At 43.5% G+C, this 16,103-nt stretch overlaps 1 protein-coding gene across 1 annotated transcript in view; it reads left to right on the top strand.

Annotated features, from left to right (window-relative positions):
• The window catches only part of SFMBT2 (Scm like with four mbt domains 2), a 113,135-nt gene extending 99,900 nt beyond the window's left edge, over nt 1-13,235 (top strand). The window contains exons 17-21 of the mRNA XM_035335241.1: nt 3,515-3,690; nt 5,248-5,420; nt 6,809-7,057; nt 8,073-8,201; nt 10,279-13,235. Of these exons, the coding sequence (XP_035191132.1) occupies nt 3,515-3,690; nt 5,248-5,420; nt 6,809-7,057; nt 8,073-8,201; nt 10,279-10,419 (868 nt within the window). The 3' untranslated portion in view covers nt 10,420-13,235. The remainder of the gene's footprint in view (nt 1-3,514; nt 3,691-5,247; nt 5,421-6,808; nt 7,058-8,072; nt 8,202-10,278) is intronic.
• The last annotated feature ends 2,868 nt before the right edge of the window (nt 13,236-16,103 follow it).

Below are 16,103 nucleotides of genomic sequence, written 5' to 3'. Positions count from 1 at the left end.
CACGGGCATTTGCAATGGTCCATACAGGCAGGGTTTGAATCAAACAATGAAGTTAGACAATTTGTGCTGCTGGACTAGTAAGTTGCTTCTGGTAGATCCAATGCAGAGAGACTTTGGCTGTCTGCTGTGGGTGGCTGGTGTTCCCAGGCGATTTCATACGTTTTGTGGACTTCGAGCTTGGAAAAGAAATTGGAAATTTCTTGCAAAAGAACAGACAGGAATTTTTGATCCTCTGAAAGGAGATGGAGACTTTTAGACACTGAGTTATTCAAAATAGTCTCAAAGGTTGTCAGAACTGTTAGCTATTGTGATGAAACCTTTGAAAATGAGGGTAATCTCAAAGCCCTTGCTGTTTGATGTATCTTCATCATGAGCCTTTTCACATCATTGCACAATGGACCCCAGCTGGAGCTCCTAGAACACATTTTATTCTTATGAATGTCTGGTTCCAAAAGAAGAATAAGTATGATACTGCCAGCAAAGTGCTATTAGCTCAATAGTGTTGCTCATGAATCAGCAAAGATCCTGAGTATATTTTTTCCTGGAAATTGTTTCAGCCACAAGGGTTTCTCCAAATTTTGGGATCTGAGGGCAGAAAGAAAACGGAGATTAAATTAAAATTTCTTTGACTTGAGCTGAAAAATCATTTTTAAAATAACAGTTATTTCCAAGCAAACTAAAAATATTAAGCTTGACACAGCTGTTTGCTGTCTCCAGTGCTGCCATGCTGTGCATGCAGGTTACTTACTGCTTAAAAGTGGTTAAGAAGATAGGAGTCCTTGTTTGAAAGCATCAATAGGAATATCAGTAGTAGGTAATTTTTTGAATGATGCTAATGGAAAAGGTTTTTCTGATTATATCCAAAGGAGTTCTTTGCACATGGCTGTCCTAGACAAGCTCAAATTACATTTGGTGGTGTTTGTGCTAGAAATCTGTAGTGTGAGAAATATGGAAAATATTAGAAGCTGGTTTATAGTTGAAAGAGGTGCTGCCAAGGCCAAAATCTTGTAAAAAATATTATTGTGGCCATTACTAACACCTTGGCTTGTTGAGACTGATTGGTGCAGTCGTGTTGATCTACATTTTGCCATCCATTCTGTTAATTGCTATGTGTGTTGCGTTCAGACCAAACTGTGAAATCAGTCAGTTGTTCGTTTTCCTAGTTTCATCTTTTTCTTTCACTAGGCACTTTATAATGTACAATGGGTCCTTTCTGGGTAGCCAAACACAATAGGAAGTACGCAGTTAGAAGAAGTCAGCCATCCTTGAATAACACCCATCAGGCAGCTTTCTTAGCTTGTAAGAAAGAAGATCAAGAGGCAATTTGATTACAGTGCTTTTGCAGGGAAACAAAACCAGATGCAGTCTTTTCATCCTCATGGTGAAAGTCAGAACAAGGACAAATAAATGTAAGTTAAATCCACACATATCCATAAATAAAACGAGGCATAGATTTACAGATACAGGTTCTCCTCCTGCCAGGTTTCTTCCAGCATGAAGACCTTAAAGGGGAGTCTGGTGGTTTTCTGGAAGTGATGCTTTAGTCCAAGCAAAGTTGTTGGGGTTCAGGTGAAGGTAGCACAATGGAATTTTGCAGCCTGTCACAGATTTACTGACCTAACGATCTAGGCCGTCATTAAATTTCACGGCTTCTGGAGAAGTAATAAGGATAGAAGTCTTTTCAAACACATTGAAAAGAAATATAAAACATTTATAAGTAGATGTATTTTAATGCCTGTAGAATTTGTTCTTTTCATATTAGGTTTTGCCAACCCCCTTTTAGCCAACCAGCCTGCACAGCTATTTCATAGGGGAGCCGGGATAACAGTGCTCTCTGTCTGGAAGAAGCACTTTTTCCAGTTTGTATCATATGTCTGCCAAGGTCTGTCAGGGTGCACAAAGGGTTGGCTAATTAAATAAGGAGTGTGAATAGCTCCAGGACTGTCTCCATAACCCGGGGTCCTTTTTGTGCACCCAGTAGGGTGTCAGAGTCTGGTACCTTGCAGAGATGCTCCTATAGGTTCTGGAAGAGTTTTGGGTTGAGGTGATAGTTTGAATCAAGTCTTTTTTGACCTGAGAATGGTTGGATTGGGGTATTCTCAGACCTGAGTGGGTACCCCCTCTATAGGACTTCACATACCATGGGATGAAACTCTCTTCCCATATCTCAGTGTTTTCAGCAAGAGCCTTTGGGTGGTAGAGCAGCAAGAGTTGGATTCTTGGTTGTTTTGTGCAATTCAGTAAAATCTTCAGAGGGAGGGAACTGAGTCCAGGTGCATGCTGTGTATTTTAACTCTCCAGCCACGTCTCCTTTGTTTCTCTTCCTCTTCCTCTTCCATATCTGACTATCAGGAGCTGCCTCCCTGCTAGTGACCTGTGGGTTGTAATGTACTCACAAATGCTTTGTCTCATTTTTCCTGATGACTCTATCTTTGTCTTTGCTTCCAGTCCAGCAATCTCTCTTTTTCACTGTCTCTCCCTCCCTTTCTTTTGTGCGTCACTTTTCTCTCCTCTAAAGCACATTTATAATGCCTTAGCACCAGGCGCTTGCATGATTGTCTCTTGTGTTGCTTTCCTCAGGACGTGTAAGAGATGTTTTAAAAACCTTATCTCACTGTTTACAATAGCTTGGTGCTGCTGTTTAATAAATTATGGGGATAATTGGTTTTTCAGAGTTCACGTCTACAACGTATTACAGCAGGGATGTAACCGTATCTTTCTTTCACTTACTGCTCAGAAACACTTCATATAAAACACTGAAATAAATGTTTTAGTAGCACATGGTTAACAAATTTAAGACAACCTTTCATTGCAGATTTCTGCTCTAAGAATTCCCTGTAGGAATCACTGTTTTCAGGGCCTGTTCCTTGAACCCCGTTAAGCCACTCCAGAGACGCCTGATGAGTTCCTCGAGCTTTGGACTGTCCAGATCTCATAGCAGTGAAGTCATCTGGTCTCCATATGGCGGACAGTCCAGGTTCACCCAGCTGCTTCTACACTACAAGTGACCTTAGTTTGCACAATCAAACTGTGGGCATGTTGTGAGCTGGCACATGATATGGGATCTGCCTCGAGAAAGATGGCAGTGGAGGAGACCGAAGGTGTAGTGAGGGCTTACAGAGCCCATTGCCAGTACAAGGTGGTGACCAGAAAATTCTGCAAGGTGTGTAAGATTCTCATCACAGGTCAATTGCATAATATCTGCACCAAGTCTGTTGGAAGCTTATTCTGACTTTTGCTGTATCTCTAGGTATATCCAGTTGGCACTTGCATTCCTCCCCAAACCAAAACTGTACCACAGCTCATGTTCCAGGATTGCTTCACCCTACCTTTCCTTCAAGTCTGTCTGAAACGGAGTCACTTAACTAAGCAGACCTTTTATTCCCACCCTCCCAAGAGACACTCTCTTCCAAAACCCATTAAGGACTGTGTCTCCCTAAGAGAGGGGGCAGCATCTGGTCTGTAGCATCAAAGCCTAATTGGTAACACGGGGTCATCTTGAACTCTTTTCTAGATACAGAGGGAAGACGTACAGGGCAACTGTTAAGATTGTGCGAACGTCGGATCAGGTGGCAGATTTCTGCAGAAGAGTCTGTGCAAAGTTGGAGTGCTGCCCCAATTTGTTCAGTCCTGTGCTGGTGGCTGAAGTCTGCCCGGAGAACTGTTCCATTCATACTAAAACCAAGTACAGTGAGTATTGGCTGCAGGACTTGTTGCTAGCCAGGTATCAGAAAAAGTGGGATACTGTGTGTGAGCTAGTTATGGGGAACATGAGTTGGGTAATACATTAATAATGAGTAGGATTCATCTAATGTAGGTTGAGTAGTTATTTAGTGCTGACCAGGTCACTATGGGCTCCCTTAGTATTCTGTACAGAGAAACAGGCATTGCCAGAAAACAGTCCATCTCACCCCCTCCTAATATATCTCCTGGAAACTCACTGCTCTTTGGAAGTATTGACTTTTCTTTGTATGCAATTTAAGGAGCACATAAAAGGAGCCTGCAGTGGCCAGCTGAGATTTAAACCTCTGCATCTGAGACAACCTTCATTAGCTTAGGTGAATCCTGTCCTCCTTCTCAGCAAAGAGTTTCCAGCATAATCACCAGCATGGGCCAGTATCGCAGTGCTGAGGTGCTGGAAGGAGTTTGGTAGCATTGACCCTCTCTGCTCAGGGTGTTTAATATTTGAACTTGTTCCTGTCTATTCAGGAAGGCCGAAGTTAAGCATGTGTGCAGAACTTTTTGTTGTCGGTGTTACTATTAGTACTGGTCGGTGTTATTGATATAACTGGGTCTTAAACAAGTCAGGAAAGTGGAAGTGAGTCCTATCACAGAAGTTGCAATGAACCAGTATGATTGATTTGAACTGATTTGCTTCTGTTTGGTGCCAGGGTTGAAGAAGAAACAGGCTCAGAGACATTCATATCACTGAGTATGGGTTTCTATAGAATTTTACACCTGATGGACTCCTAGCTTCCACTGGGATTGAATGGAGAGCTGGAGGGATACAGCTGGGGGATCTACAGCTGTGCTTATTTTATCCTAGAGCTGATGTTTGTATTTGGCCAGATGAATGATGCTCTAAACTCCATTGATTTTGTGAAAAGCTCAGTGCAGTTACAAACTTCGACATGGGTGCCAAGTACCATTTTAGATGTCCCAGGATACCCTGCTTGTCAGCCCCAGAGGATGATGTAGGGCATGTCAAAAAGCAGATGAACCAAGCCCCTAATGCAAAGCCAGGGGATTTTCACGTTCTTAATTTCATCTTGGGCCAAGAAATACTCAGAGTTAGGAAACAGAAAAAAAAACACATTCCTTTGTGCATTGAACCAACATACGTAATTCAGGATAGCTGGCCCTCTCTATCCTCTACTGAAACTATTAGCAACTGAAAATGTGTCTAAAGCTGTTAACTCATACAGAAGGGCATTAGATCAAGTAAGAAACATGTTGGCTTCTCACTTAAAATTGCTGCTCAGCTTAGTGGAAACTTTCTCTAAGTACATAGTGTGGGGTTAAATTCTGAACTCATCACCCATAAACGTGTATACATAAAAGCGGTAACATTTTATGCCAGTCCACAGTGACATCTTATGTTTACAGTGGATTTTTGTTTCCAAATCAAGGCATTTTAAAGCTCCTCATAAAAGTGCACCTACTAAATCAGTAGCAAAAAGCGAGCTGAAGTTCCCTTCTTTTGGTGGTTTAAAGTTTTTGGTGAGAATTTTGCTTTCATTTCTCCAGCTTATTATTATGGGAAAAGGAAAAAAATCATTAAGCCACCAATTGGGGAAAATAACAACATGAAAAGTGGTCATGTCAAGCCAGCCAGACGCAGAAAAAGGCGGAAATCCATCTTTGTGCAGAAGAAAAGGAGGTCGTCAGCTGTTGATGTGAATGCTGCAGGCTCTGCAGAGGTAAATCAGCAAATTCCCCTCATTGCTTCCCTCCCCCCACACACATCTGCATCTCATTTTTGAGGGACTTCTAAGCAACCCCTAAGACTTCTGTCTCCCATTTTGAATTCCTTCCTACCACTATCTGCTTCTAAGATTGGACTGGTTGTACTGGGACACTTCAGGGACTTCTGCCCTTGCCCGTTCTGGAATTAGCAGATAAAGTTTTTGTTTCCATCTTTGCAATGCTCACTAGTTAATGTGCTGTTTGATGCAGTATCTTTGTTTTCTTTTACTTCCTTATAACCCTGTAGGCAAATAGATCAACCTGTTAGATGCTTTGTGCAGCATCTAGCAGACTGGAGGAGGTCTGTGGTCCATGTCTGAGATATCTAAATATTCTTATAAATAACTATTGGGCCAGTATGCTTTCAAGGGCTTTTAATTCTTCATTAACCATTCATTCAAGCTAACAATAGAAGTGCTGGTAGCCTTAGAAGTCAAGTAAATGGTTTGTGTCCCAAATGTATGGTATCTGAGGCCTCAGTCTTTTCAGGATGCAATGTGATATGACAGGATCCCAAGAGCAATGATTCATGTCCAGCTGAAGGCTGGAGCCAACTTGGTGAAATCCCTTTTTTGTGGACCCTTCCTAGGTGGTTTTCCTGTGACAGTAATGATAAAGCTCTTAAGCTGAGTGCTATCAATTGCTGCTGCTTCATGCAACCTGAAAGAAAACTCATTTGGTTAAATTCCCTCTACTTCAGCTGGAGGGGGGCAATTTCTTAACCACTGTCACTTGATTGCTTGCATCTACGTGACTTAGTCCTCATTTAGGTGTGGTTCAGCCTCATTTCCTTAAATTATACTGCTTCAAATGAATTTAGATTGAAATAAACCCATTTTAAGCTGAAATCAACCATTACCCAGGTTTTTCAGCCTTTCAACCAATATAACTAATTTGGTCTAAATTTTCTCTTTCACTTAAGACTTGTGCATATGCCTTGGATGCATGATCAGAGCTAGCCTATCAAAGCCATTTGGGCAACGTCAGTATATATAAAATTCAAAATACACACTTTCCATCAGTTGCTGTATGTCAGTCTGACAAAACTCCCAGGAATCTGCTGAATGTTTCATGCCAGATGAGTTATTACCATTGCCCTTTTGTTAGAAGCAAACAACAAAAAAAAATAACTTGTTCACTGGGTATTTTTTACATTTTGTAATAAACCTAAATTGAGGGTTAATCTACATAGCACTGTAACACAAATGAGATAATTTGGTTAAAATAAATGTTACCCTGGACCACCATGGACATGGCTGTGCAGTTTGACCCAGTGCCTTTTGAGCTGCTGCTGTAATCAACTCCATGGCTGGCTGCCATTTCTCTGATGGTCCTTGTGCAGGAGAGCGAAGATGATGAGCCAGATGCGATGGAGGATGAGACAGGGAGCGAGGAAACAAGCTCTGAGCTCCGTGATGACCAGACCGATACCTCCTCCGCTGAGGTGCCCTCCACCAGGCCCCGGCGAGCGGTCACCTTGCGGAGCAACACTGAGTCGGAGAGACCTCCTCCCACAGAGAGGGCCCGGCGGAGCCGCAAACCCCAGCCCCTCTCCTTCGGTGAGGCAGAGAAGTGCTCGCAAGTCAAGGAAGTGAGTGTGCCTGCAAGCTCCCAGTTAATGGCAGTGTTTGCCATAAATTTTTTTGCAGATGACACAAAGTTGGGGGGAAGTGTTGATCCGCCAGAGGGTAGGAAGACCCTGCAGAGGGACCTAGGCAGGTTGGATTGATGGGCAGAGGCCAATGGGATGAGGTTCAACATGGCCAAGTGCCGGGTCCTGCACTTTGGCCACAACAAGCCCATGCAGTGCTACAGGCTTGGGGCAGAGTGGCTGGAAAGCTGTGCAGAGGAAAAGGATCTGGGGGTGCTGACTGATGTGTGCTCAGGTGGCCAGGAAGGCCGACGGCATCCTGGCTTGTGTCAGGAATAGTGTAGCCAGCAGGCCCAGGGAGCTGATCATCCCCTTGTACTCAGCTCTGGTGAGGCTGCACCTCGAGTACTTTGTACAGTTTTGGGCCCCTCAGTACAAGAAGGACATTGAGGCCCTGGAGCATGTTCAGAGCAGGGCTATGAAGCTGGTGAAGGGCCTGGAGCACAAATCCTGTGAGGAGCGGCTGAGGGAACTGGGGGTGTTTAGTCTGGAGAAGAGGAGGCTCAGGGGAAACCTTATTGCTCTCTGCAGCTACCTGAAAGGAAGGGGTGGAGAGCTGGGGGTCGGCCTCTTCTCACAGATAACTAGAGGGAATGGCCTCAAGTTGCACCAGGGAAGGTTCAGGTTGGAAATGAGGAGACATTTCTTCTCAGAAAGAGTGGTCAAGCATTGGGATGGGTTGCCCAGGGAGGTGGTGGAGTCACCGTCCCTGGGGGTGTTCAAGGAAAGGTTGGACGTGGTGCTTAGGGACATGGTTTAGTGGGTGACATTGGTGGCAGGGGGGTGGTTGGACCAGGTGATCTAGGAGGGCTTTTCTGACCTTAATGATTCTTTGATTCTATAAATTGACCTTTGGTACCAAGCCTTCCTCATCTGAGGAGGGCATCCCCGCTCAGCAGTAGCATGGTTTTCCACACCAGGTAGTTTTCTTTATGAGACCTTTTATTTTTTGTAGGAAATTAAGCATGAAGAGGAAGAGAAGCTCGTCCTAGACAGTAATCCATTGGAATGGACTGTGACTGATGTTGTGAGGTTTATTAAACTGACTGACTGTGCACCCCTTGCCAAAATATTTCAGGAGCAGGTAGAGATCTTCATGTAACTCTTCTCTTTGTGTCCGTAGTGTTCATTCACATGAAACAAAACAAAACAAAACAAAACAAAAAGGCAACACACATTGGGCCTGTGGCTTCCATGAAGAGAGTATGAGTAGGCTTCAGATCCCCTGAGGCCAAGCTGTAGCAAAGAGTCTGATGAGGCATGGGTGTCCTCGGAAATTCAAGTCAGAGCCTTGTCAGATACTCAGAAAGAACAGAAAGCCCCCAAACGGAGTCCTCGGCAAAATCAGGAAGTTTGGTTCTTCCTTGTTTGTTGCTCTGTGGTCCATGCCAAGGCCAACAGAACAATCCCAGCATAGCACAGACACCTTAGAGTATCAACAGATAGCGGTTATTTGGTACATATACAGCTGTTTCTCTTGGCCATGTGGTTGCTCCCTGTCTTAAAATATTGGCCAGGGAAGCAGAAAACTGACAATTGAACCCCAAATTAGCTGCATTGATTTTGGCACCAACCCCTATGTGCTCCAAGTATGTAGGCACCAACTTCCCATCTTTCTGAAGATCTGGCAGTCAGGAAGGCCCTTGGGTGACCTAATTCCAGGAGATGCCAAACATCTCCCATTAAGGAGGTAAGTTTACAGGAGTAGAAGCCAATGCCCTTCATCTTAAGTTAGTGTGAACGTGTAAAATTTATATAGAAACAGCCATTCCTTGGCTAATGAGTAACAGCCACTGCTGAAAGTAAAGGGCAGCTCTAGGAAATTGTAGCTAGAAAGAAGCAAGTGTGGTTAATTAGTCCATAGCCGATGGCACTCAGTGGTATGGCCCATTGCATGTCAAACTATCTCTGATTTTTCACCATGAATAGCTCTGTACCAGAGTACAGCAACTTTGACTGGGGGAAACTTATGTGTGAGTGGAGAGCAAGGCTGAAACACTCCTGTAGCATGATGCTGTAGTTGCTGCATTGCAGCATGCTCCGACCATTTGTTAATCAGCCTGGAATAACTCCAGGGCTTGAAAGCCAACCCTGTCCCTCCTGTGCAAGAGAATTTTATAGGAACTTTAATCAAACACAGATGACTGGAGGTTTTCCTTGTTATTTGCCATATCATCAAGCCATAGCATCAAGCTTCAGCGTAGGAAGAACCCAAACAATGGGACAGTCCTGATCAAAGCAGTGTTTAAGGTGTCCATATCCTCCTTGTGTTTAACACTACCTAATCAGGGCTGTCCTTGGGAGTTTACGTTGCCTGGGAATTACTATGTTTTTTCTGTACTTACATTCTGATTCTCCCTAGGGGGTAAGAAGCAGTTTTGTAGCCCACTGGTCTGCTTCTCAGTCCATTAAAGAGTAAAGAGGACTTGAGCACATAATTAAAAGGAGGATCATAAAGCCAGCAGAAATCCCTCATAAAATGTCTTTCGTCTGGGGTGCTAGATCAGAGAATTTGGAGCGTAACTATGTCTGAGGGAAGGAGGTGACCTCTGGAGGACCCTTCACCACTCTGTGATTTTGTGATATCAGTGATTGCAAGAGCTCCTGGAGCTCCAAGCCCCCTCTTCTTGGTTGTTCAGCAGCTGATGCAGAACAAGGCAGATCCTGGGTGGACCAGGGGACATAGCATGGACTGAGGCAGATGTAAACCTGTACCAAGCAAATCATGTGCCAAAAGAGAGGAAGGAAGGGTCTGGCTTGGCACTGGGACTGACTTCAGTTTGTCCATTTAGCTCCCTGCTGTGTTTCCTGGTGTGTGCTCTGCAGCCTTCTCCTTGCCTCAGTTCCTCAGCCATAGAATGGGACTTCTTTGATCTCTGTGGTCTCCTCTTTAGAAGGTGATCCAGCATTTTCACAGCTGGGAGACTTTTCCCAGATGGTGGGTGAGTTGAGGACCTATGAATACACAACTTCCAAACAAAGCATCAGGTACCTCAGAAAAAGGAGATGGGTTGTATCAAAGTGGGAGAAAAGGGCAGAGGACAAAACTGTCTTTAATTTTGGGGGTAAACTTCTCTTCTTGCTTCTCCAGATAATGCTTCTGCTTTCTGCCTTCAAGAATCCATAGACAGAACCATTTTCACTGTGTTTTTCCTCCCCAGGACATCGATGGCCAAGCCCTCCTGTTGCTGACACTGCCCACGGTGCAAGAATGCATGGAGCTGAAGCTTGGTCCAGCCATCAAACTGTGTCACCAGATTGAGCGAGTAAAAGTTGCTTTCTATGCACAATACGCCAACTGACTGCACTTCTCCATTTCTTTCAATTCCCCTTCTTGTTCCTTCTCTTTTTGAGCATTGTGACTTGTTCAAGTTTTTAATCCCCTCCCTCTTTTCTTTTCCAAAAACACACAGAATTGGAAGCACTGGGAATTAATCTATAGGGGGAGAAAAATAATGAAAAACTAGCAACAAATGGAACTAATTTTTCAGTACTTGTAGTAAAGCACACTGAAAGATTGCTGGCATCTCACCTCATGAGCCTCGCCAACCCATTATGCTGTGGTGCCAGGCCAGCTCAGATCAGACAGTTTGTCATTCTTTAAAGCAAAGCTATGGATGGCAGACACACTCCCAAGGAGAACGGTTGGACGTTTTCAGCTAATGATGGTTTGTGTAGGTCAGTTTCTGGACGTGAACAATCCTTCTAGCCAACTCTGACACGCTTCTTTCATATTGAAATGGAAGTGAACATCTGTAACATTACCTGGGCTTTACTTCAAATTGATCTTAGTGATCAGTGGGCTTTTTTTGACCCCCACTCCAGTCACACAAAAGGATGAAGTGTTATACTGGTCGTACACTATTTGTTATACCGGAGTGATTTATAAAAGAGGACTCAACCCATGGTCTCCATATGGTATCAGACAAAGCTGCAGTGAGTTGACAGGGCCACACCAAGACCTGAGCCACGCTGGTTGTGTACAAGAAGCTGAATGTCTCAGTGATGGAATCTGTACAGTACTGCATTCTTGTAAAGGACCATGCATGATATCCTTCATAGTCAAGCCCATCCAGTTAAATTCAAGTCACTTCAAAGGCCTGGTTTTGGAGTCCACGGTGGGAAGAAAAAAAATGAGGTTGAGGTTTATTGGTGAGACTGTTGAGCAAGTGCTGATTTCACTTGCACCTTCATGCATCTGGTTGCTAGGTGGGAATAAAAACCATCAATGTTTTCAGTCTGCAGTGTTTTCAGATAAAACACCAGCTGAGGATCCAGCCCATTGCACCCTCTGTCACCAGTCTGTAGACAGCCTCCAAATTGTCCCAGTGGCACCCTGGCCAGTGAAACTGGGAGCTTGCTTTGTGCCAAGTAGGGTGTGCACCAGAGATTGTTTGCCTTAGCTGTATATACATAGGATAAGTATTTTCCATTTACTTCACAGGGATTTATGACCCTTTGAGTCTCACACGTTGAGCCTGATTTTTCTGTAACTCAGAAGAGGTTGGTGGCATCACATTGGCACAAAATTCTCCCAAAAGCAAGAGTCAAACTGATTCTTCAGACCACGTCTGAATTTTGATCTGACTTTAAGGTGCGATAAAACTGAATCCATCCGTCAGAAAGTGAATTGGATGGTTTGTGCTGAGTTTTAGCTTGATTTGGTAGGGAACCACTGATTTCAGCAGCCTTTTTTTTCAAGCAGACCATAGTTCCCTGGCCTCAGTAAACTCACCCCTGAAATTTACATGGTGATATTACGGTGCTGTAATGCCAGAGCCATTTTGCTGTAATGCCAGGGCCACTTTGCCAAGACCTCTTCAAAAATAAATGCCATTTCTAACCCTAAATCTGAAAGCAGTGCTTGTGGCCCTCACCTCCAGCACTTACCATATGTTGACAACAGATCAGAAAATTGGATCAGAAAATCCTGCAGACCACAGTGTGCTCAGTAAAACCTCCTGGCCAACACCAGGCTATATCTGTTGCTTTCTCCTTCATCAATTTCTACCTTAGATTTTTTGGATTAAAGGTGAAAAGCCTTGGAAATAAACATTCTGGACAACATCCAAATCTGCTCTGGAGCATGTGTTAGGCAACAAGTATTGACTCTTTGACATGCATCCATGGAGACTTTCTAGTCCGTTTTTCAGGGAGTTTCCTGATTTGCCACTGAGGAATGTGACGGGTGCAACCACTGCAGGCTGGGCCAGATCCTGCCAGCTCCTGGGACTTCATCAAAGATTTTCTTACATGGGAGATCAGGAGGACTGGACCTGCTGTCAGCTGTTGTCTAGTACTGAAGATCTTGTTGTTCAAGTTTTAACCAAATGAAGGGAAAAGAAGTAGTCACCTCTGTGCCAAATGGTTTCCTTTTGTTTCTCAGAAATCCAGGAATAGGATTCCGTAGTGTTGCATACATTCAAAAACTTGGCTTTAGACTGAATTTCCTACTACTTTGGATTCCTCTAACTATCCTACTACTTTGGATTCCTCTAAAGATCCCCTAAAAACATTACACCTCATTTCATATCTGAAAACAAAGGGATTCTGCCCAGCAAAAAGAGAGTATAGCTGTTAAAAAAAAAAAATAAATCAGGGTGCTTCTCCCAGCTCCGCCTTGCTTCAGTCCGCTCCCTCCCACAGCTGGTGCAACATGTAGGGGATAGCTTCCAAAAGACTGCTGCCAGAAGAACAAGCGTACGAGGACGTTTCAAGGAAGGGAAGGAGAATGACTGTTCACTAACCAGCATCGTAGCAGTGATCCTTTGCTTACCACCTCCACCTTCTTCTGAGCATCCTTTGCTACTCTGATGTTCCTTGGAGTTTCTGGCTGTTGGGATTTGTCAGAGACATGTAATACTTGCTGGATACATTGGAAAAACATTCAGTGCTTTCTCCATCAACACCGTAACTGTAGATATTCCTATGGCAGCTAAATACTCGTGGAGGCTTGGTCAGGGAGCAGACAGCCACAGACTCTGAGAACAACCAGCCCTGGTGTTGGCCAAGCTGGGGATGGGTGGAACATTGAGCCCACCACACGGGAGTCTTTACTGATTGTTCAGGGAAGTCAAATCGTATTTAAAACTCACCTATTAAACAAACAGACAAAAAAGAGTTTAATTTTAGTTCGCACTGGCTCTTTTCTTTCCTCAGGTTTCTCTCTCCTTACCATTTGTCTTTCAATTTAATGTTCTCCAGTGTCCTTTCGTTTATCGCTCTCTGTCCTTTTGGAGATGATGATAACCTGAAATTGGCCTAAAATTACCTTGCATCAAATGGGTGGTGAATGGTTTATTATTATTATTATTATTTAGTCTACAGGATGGAAAGAAAAAGAGGATTGGGCTATTGTTGTCTGTTGCACTGATTGCCTTCCAAAGAAGCTGGAGCTGAACCTCTTAAACTAGAGGGGTAAATGGGCTTAGCATACTTTAATTGGGCAGTATACTCAGATTGTCACTTGAAACTCTAATCTCTGAAGAGATCAGAGAGAACTGCTTACTCTTGCCTGTGCTTCAATTCCTGAAAATTAACAAGGCTTTGGAGTAATTTACTTCAGAAAGGATGTTTGAAACTCATTCTTCTTAGGGTAAAATAACACTTCTACTTGCTATGGAGAAGCTATGTAGAGGTATAAACTACTGGGAGGTGTTTTTTTTTTGTTTGTTTGTTTGTTTTTTTTTTTTTTTTTTGGTCTTGCATAGGTTCTAGGTCAAATGCAGAGCTGGTGCTACTTCATATATATGCCAGTAATATTGGTTAAGCCATGTCTTCTCCCACCCTGTTCTGAATTTGGTACCCAGAGCAGAATTTTATTGTGTTAGCAGTTTAAAAAGACCACCACTGTAAAATGCTGAATTCATGATTATCCAAGACCATTACCAAGGGCTGAGGAGCAACCCTGCAGTTGCTTTTGGGCTGTTGGATGCTGAACTTCAGCACGTTCACACAGACTGCTTTTCTGCCACAGGAAGGGTGTGCAGGCAACTGTTGTTGGTCTTTCTTTGGGCATAGGACCAAGGATGGACATTTCTGGGGCTTTGTGCTCCAGAGCACAAGTAAAGGATTGAGGAGCTCATGGTACCTGCCCATCTCCATCTGGCTTCTTTTGAGCTTGAGCTGAGTCAGGTTGAATAGATCCCCAGGCAGTTCCCTGCTCCCTTCCCAACACCATCAGCACTTACCTTCCAAGAATTCAACCAGCTCTTAGTCTTCAGGCCCAAAGCACTGGTCTTTTATATAAGATTAAAGTAGTAACTTAATGAGAATGCCCTTGATTCCCAGCTGGTTGTCCTGCCTCCTTCCTGCTCCTCTCCCACCTCAAAGAAAAATGTTCTCCTTGATTCCAGAGCTCTTCTTCCCTTTCCAAATTAAAAACACAGCTCCCATCCACACTCCCTGTTCTTTCCTCAGTGCCAGGGTGACCAACCCCTGGCTGTTTCTACCTCTCAGAGGCATGTTAGCCTCAGCTCTGAGAAGGATTTCAGGGTCTCCAGATTCACCGTGTTAATCATATGCACTAGCTCTTGAGAGTTTGATCCTGCAGGGTGCAGAAAACCTCCTAGAAATGTTGTGGTAACCACTGAGACCAGGCAAGGAAATGCCTACACACCCTGTCCTTAGTGAAGCGTCTTGCAGATGGATGTCCTAGCTGAGATGGCCTGAGCTACGCTGACAGAGGTATTTGAATGTTGCATAGGGTTTACAGAGTTTCTCAAGTTAGATACATAAAGCCCATTAAGATTTCACTTTGGGTAAGCAGCTAATTTGCCTTAAACTGGAACATCACCATTTCTTGGCTTTAACCTGCAGCCTTCTGCAGTCCACAGACGTTGTCTGGAGCAAACGCTGTGTCGGCTCTTTGAAGGACAACCAGAACCATTGGGCCACCATAATCAATGTCTGGTCATCTGAAAAGCCTGCTCTGGTCATTTCAGGGCATAAAATTGTGAGGGAGCTGCTGTGTAGCTGCAATGTTTCAGACACTCAAGGTATTTCAAATGCTTTTTGCTTTTCTGGTGCAGAGTGTCTGGAAAATTGATGCATCTCAGACTGTTCCTTCCATTTTAAAATTCAAGTGCCAAAAGAGAAGAACATGCTGCAACTGAACACCATTAAAACCAGCTTTATTACATGCAGATAAATATATTCTCAAGGGCTCCATTTTGGTGCTAAGATATGTCATGCTGTATTTTCCATTGCTTGGAATTAGAAAGCTGATTCCCTTTTTGAAGAAATAAATTCTGTAATCAGCAACATCTTAAACGTTAGGATTTTATATTCTTTTTTTCTTGTGACTACACGTTTCTTTAATTCAGATACACTCAACAAATAAATTCCCTCCCCCCAGTCATGTGAGTTTAGGAAGACTTTTGTACAGTGTGTATATATATGTACATACATGTAAAAGCTCTTTAAAAATGTGATTGCATGCAAATTTTTTCCCTTGATAATACTTTTTGTCGTATCAGCTGACCTATGATTAAGGGAATCTGTTACTCAGGATTTGATCCAGAAATGACCGAGGTTAGTTAAAGGACCCTCACACATGTGGGCTGTGGGACCAGGTCTTCATGAAATTCTTTCACCTAAAAGTCAAAAAGTGTGCAGTTAATTAAAACAAAATTTAAAATCCTCCTCCAAGCAGGTGGATATTCAGCTGCAGTCTGCCAGACTTAACGAGAGAAGGCTCATGTCCTTAGGTGCTCATGAACTCCAAAGAAAGGAGCAGAAGCATTTAATGTTCTCATTTATTATTTGGTATGATACTCTGGCAACAAGTGCAAATGATCTTAATGGCTGCATTTGGAATATGAGCCAGTCATCAAAGATGAGAATTTTACAGCCCAGTAGTCCTTTAAATGTCACCTGTCCTGCAGGAGAAGAGTGGTTTTGCAATGATTTGGTGCCATGCACTGGAATTCTCTTGCTGAGAGAAAATGAATACATATGTACTGCACAAAAACATACTGGGTCATAG

This window comes from Oxyura jamaicensis, chromosome 1 (assembly GCF_011077185.1).
Source record: "Oxyura jamaicensis isolate SHBP4307 breed ruddy duck chromosome 1, BPBGC_Ojam_1.0, whole genome shotgun sequence".
NCBI lineage: Eukaryota > Metazoa > Chordata > Aves > Anseriformes > Anatidae > Oxyura > Oxyura jamaicensis.
Note: the sequence above shows the minus strand (reverse complement) of the source record. Positions and strands in the feature narration are given on the sequence as shown.